General features: G+C 36.0%; 1 protein-coding gene across 2 annotated transcripts in view; it reads left to right on the plus strand.

Annotated features, from left to right (window-relative positions):
- LOC107582240 (isoprenoid synthase domain-containing protein-like) overlaps nt 1-8,703 on the plus strand; it is a 30,571-nt gene that overhangs the window by 15,800 nt on the left and 6,068 nt on the right. The window contains exon 9 of one of the 2 annotated variants that reach the window (XM_016268001.1): nt 2,757-2,825. The exons of the other annotated variant lie outside the window; for it this stretch is intronic. Within the exon in view, the coding sequence (XP_016123487.1) occupies nt 2,757-2,759 (3 nt within the window). The 3' untranslated portion in view covers nt 2,760-2,825. Of the gene's footprint in view, nt 1-2,756; nt 2,826-8,703 lie in introns of those variants that run through there. 2 annotated transcript variants of the gene reach the window in all.

Below are 8,703 nucleotides of genomic sequence, written 5' to 3' on the forward strand. Positions count from 1 at the left end.
ATACACATTCAGTCTTCATTAAAAAATTTTTTTTTTTTATTAAGAACTTTTTTTGCTTTGTCTTAAAGGGGTCATATGATGCTGCTAAAAAGAACATTATTTTGTGTATTTGGTGTAATGAAATGTGTTTATACGGTTTAAAGTAAAAAAAACATTATAAACATTAAAACCCATTACAAACGAGGCATTTGTTGCATCCAGTGGGGACACAATTACTGATTATAATGACTTATACTGTCTTTTTACGTGTTGCGTTGCATTGCATCGCGCCGCGTAAACATAAAACTCTGTCTGCATTTGTGATCGGAGAAATGACAAACAAACAAGTGCTACTCTACTGCCCAAAACTCGCGTTTGAATCATCAGTGGCAACGAAAATCACAGTGGCCTACCGTGAGGGGAAGCCCCGGCTTAGCGTGTGCTGAGGCTGGGATAGAGTGAGCTGAGGCGGGCTGGACTCCGCTTCGTCCACAGTGAAAGTTGATGTATTACCTCAGCGACCAGCACGGATCAGCTCTAGGCATGACGAAGCAGATATCGTCCTCTTTTGGAAGACCAATCAAAGTAGTTTCGCTTTCACAACGAAGCACACAGCGTCTTCAGGACATGGCGGCAGCGTCAACAAAACTACAGCGAGACTAAAAGTTACTCCTTCTTTCTTTGCGTGAACATTTGGGTGGCGTTATGCAAACCTTCCCAGATCGTGACCTAGGTATGTGGGGGCGTGTTGAATTTGCCCTGTCTGCCTGCGGCCCCCATTAAAAATGCTCAGACAGCAGAGGGAAGTGACTGTAATATGTTTGTCGTGATTAAATGCTTATTTTTGTGAGATAGTGGAAGTGCAGATAAAGACCATGCACAGATCACGCTCATAGGTCCCGTAATAATGAGGATAATTCCTCCCAGATACGCTTATTCATGCTTCACAAAATAGCTGCCAAGACTCGCTTTGTGAATTCTGACCCGTCCAACTACCTTCATGCAGAATGTGATATAAGGTTTTTTCAATTAGAGGTCATGCCTCCTAATTTGGTATTTTATCCAGATCGTTTTTGAGATGCAGTGCAACCGTCAGTGAAGCCGTCAGATGTTTTCTGCTTTTTGGATGAGCCAGCAGTTAAATATATAGACTTTCCATTGCCTAATACTATACCAAATTTATTCCACTGGCATCATTCATGGAGTCAAAATCAGGTTTTTATGATCACCATTGGGAAACTTTAAAAGGCTTAAATCACAAGCAATTGAGTTTTTCTTGATCTTTTAAGATGAAATAGCTTGATGCATTATGAAAAATACAGTAAATACTGATTTTGGTCATACATTTTATATGAATTTGGTAAAGGTAAAGCACTGTTGCTCATTTCACATGTAAAGTTATGTTTCTTAAAGGCATAAATAGTTCAAATAAATAGTTAAATTCTAAAGGTTAAAGAGAGTGTGGTTTTTGCTCACATTGTAAATGGACTGCAGGGTGGAATACAAATATTATATTAAAGTAAATGCACAATATGACTGTTAAAATAGATAATATAAATAGGTTTCATAATAAAAATTGCCAGACGATTTGTTAAATGGATTTTAAAATCGATGCTTGTAGAAAATATTGTATTACAAAACTGTACTTTGACATGTATACCATCAGAAATGGTCATTTCGTTTGTCTGCAGTCTTCCAGGATTGTTTGATTAGAATCTTTGGGGCTTGTTTTTCCTTGCCAGATGTTTGTACATGTGGAGCACTTAACTTGTGGAGGGTTTGTTGTTTTGAGAACACTGGCATTTGATAAGGATTGGTAAACATCTTCTCATAAATACACATTCAGTCTTCATTAAAAAATTTTTTTTTTTTATTAAGAACTTTTTTTGCTTTGTCTTAAAGGGGTCATATGATGCTGCTAAAAAGAACATTATTTTGTGTATTTGGTGTAATGAAATGTGTTTATACGGTTTAAAGTAAAAAAAACATTATAAACATTAAAACCCATTACAAACGAGGCATTTGTTGCATCCAGTGGGGACACAATTACTGATTATAATGACTTATACTGTCTTTTTACGTGTTGCGTTGCATTGCATCGCGCCGCGTAAACATAAAACTCTGTCTGCATTTGTGATCGGAGAAATGACAAACAAACAAGTGCTACTCTACTGCCCAAAACTCGCGTTTGAATCATCAGTGGCAACGAAAATCACAGTGGCCTACCGTGAGGGGAAGCCCCGGCTTAGCGTGTGCTGAGGCTGGGATAGAGTGAGCTGAGGCGGGCTGGACTCCGCTTCGTCCACAGTGAAAGTTGATGTATTACCTCAGCGACCAGCACGGATCAGCTCTAGGCATGACGAAGCAGATATCGTCCTCTTTTGGAAGACCAATCAAAGTAGTTTCGCTTTCACAACGAAGCACACAGCGTCTTCAGGACATGGCGGCAGCGTCAACAAAACTACAGCGAGACTAAAAGTTACTCCTTCTTTCTTTGCGTGAACATTTGGGTGGCGTTATGCAAACCTTCCCAGATCGTGACCTAGGTATGTGGGGGCGTGTTAGAATGAGCCGTTTTAGGTAGGCGTGCTTAACTCTTAACTTTTATAAAGAATATCTCTTTGGTTTTGAGACTTTAGTCTTTGCAACTTTACAGATCTTCTTTGTGCACCAAGAGCTTGTAACACTCCAAAGAGAAAGGAAAAATTGAAATCGCGTCATATGACCCCTTTAAATCTGCTTCAAGAACTTAACATACCTGTATTCCATTTGTTCAGTGACAGATGACTTTTAGGACAGGATTTGACTTCAGTCTTTCAACACATTTCAGTGAAGCTTGAGACCGAACCTCCATATTATGGACCTCCAGGTTGTTTAAGTATTTCTCACTAATCGCCCTCCACGTAGATAGTGAAGAGATGTTTGCGTGATTCATTGTGTGTAAACAACGACAGGCCTTTTTAAACAAATAACTTCAGTCTTTCACAGTATGTTGGTAATATGCAAAGTTTTCCTTATTAAGTCCAGACTGAGGCAAGCATGACGCTAACAGCCACACAGCAGCTTTGTACTGTAAATGTTATGAAGTAATGACACGAATAAACTTGATGGATGGATGGATGGATGGATGGATTGATGCTCACCAAGGCTGCATTTATTTGATCAAGTAAACAGGGATATTGTGAAATTTTATTAATAATAATTTCCAGCAAATTTTCATTTTTGGTGAACTATTCTTTTAAAGTCAATATTACATCAACCAATTACATGTCTATATCAGTTATTTCAAAGGTCCTTACAGCCTAAAACAGCAAAATAACCAAAACCCACAATAAGACTGACCAAGCAAATAAATATAGTAAAAAAATATATATATTTCCATGTTTTTGCCACAAAATTACATTTAATCATGTATGGAAAGCACATACTCTCTTTCTCCCGCTCTCTCTCTCCCATTCTGACGATTTTATCAGTAAAATAGTTTAGCAACTTAAAAGCTGCATGACATTTCTCACTAGCGAGGTAATCTCTCTCTCTCTCTCTCTAATAACTTAATTATTAACTGCATTAGTCTCAAGCCTCCGTTACAAGGTTTAAAATTGTAGTCTAAGTGGAAAAATTGACTCCGGTCCATTAAATTATTAGAAAATAATGCACACTTCGCGTCACATTGTGGCTGCATCACCACCTCGGATGTGCATTATTTTCTAATAATTCAAAGGACCGGAGTCAGTTATTCCTTAAACTGTAGTTTATTCCAGTGATGTGAAAGATGTATTTTCAGCAATATCCTATATTTTCTAATATCCTGATTTGGTCCTCAAGAAACATTTCTTATTAATATCAATGTTGAAAACAGTTTTGCCACTTGATATTTTTGTGGAAACCATTACATTACCATTACTTTTTTTCAGGATTCTTCGATGAATCGAATGACATTTATTTATTATGAAACATAATCTTTTGTACCATTACAAATATATTTACTGTCACTTTTGATCAATTTAATGTGTCCTTGCTGAATAAAAGTATTAATTTCTTTCAAAAGAAAACACTGATCCCAAACTTTTGAACGCTAGATAGTCTTTATGGTCTGTGTACTTTTGCGTCCATTTAGTTTTCTTTTTTTTTTTTTAACCAGAAATGAAATACGAAAAATGCAGTTTTTCCTTAATGGTTCAAACACTGATAAATAGAATAGACAGACACAAACTAAATTTTTTTTTTAAATGATTCAAAATTCATATTTCACTAAAAATCGTAAAAAGGATATAAAGCTTGTTTTTTTTAATGGAAATAAATGCTCAATTTTATATCTAGCTTTTTTAGTGTCTCTCAGACATTATAAGCACCTTCTCGCACTACTGATGTAGTTTGCTTTATGAAAACCTTTGCCTTAGATATTTTTATGATCTTGATCATTTTTCATGCCTAAAAAACATGTATGAAATACTCATTACATATTTTTTTGCATTTAAATATATCCAGGTCTGGTTCTATACGGAAGTGCTATAGAGGGAACGAAACGAAAGCAAGAGCACCTATAGGCTGCTATAAACATACAAACTTGTAATTTTAGAATTCACCAAAAATGATCAAAGATATCAAAATGCTGTAAAAATGAATAATAAGATATACCACGTTGTTATATGTTATGTTAACATGTATGGTTCTAATTTCAATTTTGGTTCTCAACATAGCATTTAAAAATACAACAACCATTCTTTTTTCATTTTTTTCATCATGTATAAAAACAAAACAAAAAAAAACCGAATGGCCTTAAAAGTACACAGACCCTTTATAATAACTATTTAACATATGTGCCTTATTGTCAGTAAGGGGATCTGACGGTGTGATAAAGGTCATTTCTGGCCCTATCAGTGCATGGCCAGTGAGTGACAAGAAGTGTCACAGGATCTCCTTCACACACAGAGCCTGGTGGCCTGTCATGCGCTGAAAAGGCTTGTCACAATGATATATAGCCACTCTAATCCCTCCTGTGAGAGCCCAGCAGTTTACCCGCCCCTTACTTCCTTCTCCTCAAAGCATCCAGCTGAGGAATCTAAACCTGAGAGGAGATTAGCTGCTCCTTAGAAAAGAGAAAGAGACTCTCTTACCTGCCCAGATCCACTAGTTTTTGAAACTGGATACCTGGTTTAGCCCATATTGAGTTTTACAATACAGTTTTACTGGCACTGAAGCCTTAATAGATGCAGTTTTTGAGTTTTTTTTTTTTGGAGGCTCAATTGCCAAATTATGAGTTACATTTTCTGAAGATTAATGATGTTTTGGGTATCTGCAGGTTTCTATAGGAGTCGGTACAGTGGTGTGATGATTGAGGGACCACAAAAGGTATCAGATCCTTATAGGGTTACTCAACCTCAAAATGAAAATTTTGTCATTAATCACTTACCCCCATGTCGTTCCAAACCCGTAAAAGCTTCGTTCGTCTTCGGAACACAATTTAAGATATTTTTGGATGAAAACCGGGAGGCTTGTGACTGTCCCATTGACTGCCAAATAAATAACACTGTCAAGGCCCAGAAAAGTATGAAAGACATTGCCAAAGTAGTCCATCTGCCATCAGTGGTTCAATATGAATTTTATGAAGTGACGAGAATACTTTTTGTACACGAAGAAAACAAAAATAAGTATCCACTGAACGCAAACTGCGTATACTGTTCTACTTGTATGTCAGCCGCACCACGCTGACACATACGATTTCACGTTTACGCTTTAATTTGAACGAAAACAGCGTATCCGTGTGGTGCGGCTGACACAAACAAGTAAAGCAGTATACTCAGTTTGTGTTCAGTGGATACCCTCAAGCCAGCCAAGATATAGATGAGATTGTTTTTCAGAGAAATTTTGTGTTACATCTGTTGCTCACGAGTGGATCCTCTGCAGTGAATTGGTGCCGTCAGAATGAGAGTCCAAACAGCTGATAAAAACATCACAATAATCCACACGACTCCAGTCCATCAATTAACATCTCGTGAAGTGAAGAAGCTGCATGTTGAAGCAACAGTTTAGAGTTAAAATGCCTTAATGATGAATGTTTCCTATAAACATTCCTATAAGCTTTTCACTTGATGGATAAGAGTCGTATGGATTACTTGTTGTATTGTGATGTTTTTATCAGCTGTTTGGACTCTCATTCTGACGGCACCCATTCACTGCAGAGGATCCACTGGTGAGCAAGAGATATAATGTTAAATTTCTCGAAATCTATTCCAATGAAGAAACAAACTCCTCTACATCTTGGATGACCTGCGGGTAGGGATGTAATGATTAACCGCGAGCCGGTTGAAAATCGATTCAAATATGTGACGATTCAAATCTGTTGAGATGCTAAACAAATCGCAATTCAATTAGGGGTAGGATTTATATGAATGTATGTCTGAGGGGAACTTACTGACTTTAGAAAAGTTAAGTAATTTTTATTTTCCTCTTGCCTCTGTATAATGCATATTAAAGTACATAAGTGCAGCGCTGCTGTTTACAGCAGAAACCAAGGAAACGCTTTAAGCGCCACCTGCTGGCAGAGAATCTGTGTCTCATTCTGCTGAGCTTTCATGCAGATATTTTTTATGTATATTTTCACAAAACTGAAGTCAAATCATTCTGTTTTTGCTTCAGATTTGCTTCAGGCACATTTAATTTATAATTTGTCTTAAATCTCATTTTGTAAAAAAATAAAATAAAAAAAAAATCGTGAATCGAATCGTGAAATCAAAATCATGAATCGAATCGTGAATTGAGTGAATCGTTACATCCCTACCTGCAGGTGAGTAAATTTTCTGCAAAATTCATTTTTAGGTGAACTATTCCTTTAAACAAACTCACTCATACAGAGATCCTTCCATGCTTTCACACATACTCTTGTAATGTGCAGAAAACAGTGCACAGTGACCCCAAAATAATTCTCAAACTGATTTTTGGGAACATTAGCACACTTGTACTCATGATGCTGTACAAAAGTTGTTGGTTAGTTTCTGTATTTGCTAAATTTGAGGTTTCTGTTAATAATTTCTGACCAAAAGTAGTTTCTCTTTCCAATGATTTTAGGACATTTTTGGACATTTACGTGACCAAAAGTTTTTGTGCATTGCCATGTAATGCCTTGAGTGCTCCAGATGCATGCTGACGTCTTATTGTAGACTGTAACCCACTGAATCTGTTTATTTAGCATTGATTTGGCAGATTACATGAGCCATTGATACGCTCAAGATCCTGCATACGCATGCAAACTCTCATAGTGAGACAACATTCCAACCAAGAACATTCGCAAACAAATTTGATCAGAAATTAGAGGCTGATGCTTACCAGGGGCGACCAAATGGGTTTGTAAACATTCAATCAGTTAAAGGCCACGGTGGTGTGTTCTGCCCCATGCAGCCTGTCCACGGCAGAACTCTTGTTTTAGATTTGAGGCGACCACCCACTGTCAGGTATTGAATGTCCACTGTGCAGTAATCTTGTTTTGAGCTCAGAAGTTTTTCAGGATTTAGTATGAGCTTTGTTGGGTTGAATCGTTTGAACTGGTTCACCTCTGACTTGGATCTTTTTAAAAAGTCCTTTTTTCTTTTCTTGGTGGTAAGTAGTTGATGAACGCAACCTTTTGAGTGAGCTTTATCTTTCCAACACTGGAAACCATTAACCACGCAATATATGTTAAAGATACAGTGATGTCCAGAAGTTTATACCACATATATCCTGTTAGATTTAAAGTCTAATTGTGACCCTGGACCACAAAACATAAGTCATAAGTGTCAATTTTTCAAAATTGAGATTTATACATCGTCTGAAAGCTGGATAAATAAGCTTTCTTAGGTTTATTATGATAGGACAATATTTGGCCGATATACAACTATTTGAAAATCTGGAATCTGAGGGTGCAAAAAAATTAATGTCTTGAGAAAATCACCTTTAAAGTTGTCCAAATGAAGTTCTTAGCTATGCATATTACTAATCAAAAATTAAGTTTTAATATATTTATGGTAGGAAATTTACAAAATATCTTACTTAATATCCTAATGATTTTTGGCATAAAAAAAATCTTTTGTGGTCCAGGGTCACAATTTAAGCCTGGAATTCAAATCATACCGGATAACTTGTGGAGGTTGTGTTAACAGATGTCAATAAAGCAAATCCTATATTTCTGTTGCACGTCATTCAAAACTTTAGGAAGATAACAAAAACAAGACCAACAAAAATATGTACTGTACAATTATAAAATTGGAGTGGTACGATTTTTTTTATGTTTTAAACAAGTCTCTTATGCTCACCAAAAATACAGTAAAACAGTAATATTGTGAAATATTGCAATTTTAGACTCTTTTCTATTTTTATATATTTTAAAATATGTAATTCATTCCTGTGATGGCAAAGCTTGATTTTCAGTATCATTACTCCAGTCTTCAGTGTCACATGATACTTCAGAAATCATTCTAATATGCTGATTTGGTGCTTAAGAAACATTTCTTTTATAATTTTCGATGTTGAATACAGTTGCGCTGCTTCATATTTCTGTGGAAACCATGATACATTTTTCAGGATTATTTGATTAATAAAAAGCTAAAAAAAAACAGCATTTATTTAAAACAGAAATCTTTACTGGCCTTGCATCCTTGCTATATAAAAGTATTAATTTATTTAAAAACATTTTACTAATCCCAAACGTTTGGGGGCTCATATATATATATATATATATATATATATATA

The sequence above is a fragment of the Sinocyclocheilus grahami genome, unplaced genomic scaffold (assembly GCF_001515645.1).
Source record: "Sinocyclocheilus grahami isolate Dianchi unplaced genomic scaffold, SAMN03320097.WGS_v1.1 scaffold42.1, whole genome shotgun sequence".
Lineage (NCBI taxonomy): Eukaryota > Metazoa > Chordata > Actinopteri > Cypriniformes > Cyprinidae > Sinocyclocheilus > Sinocyclocheilus grahami.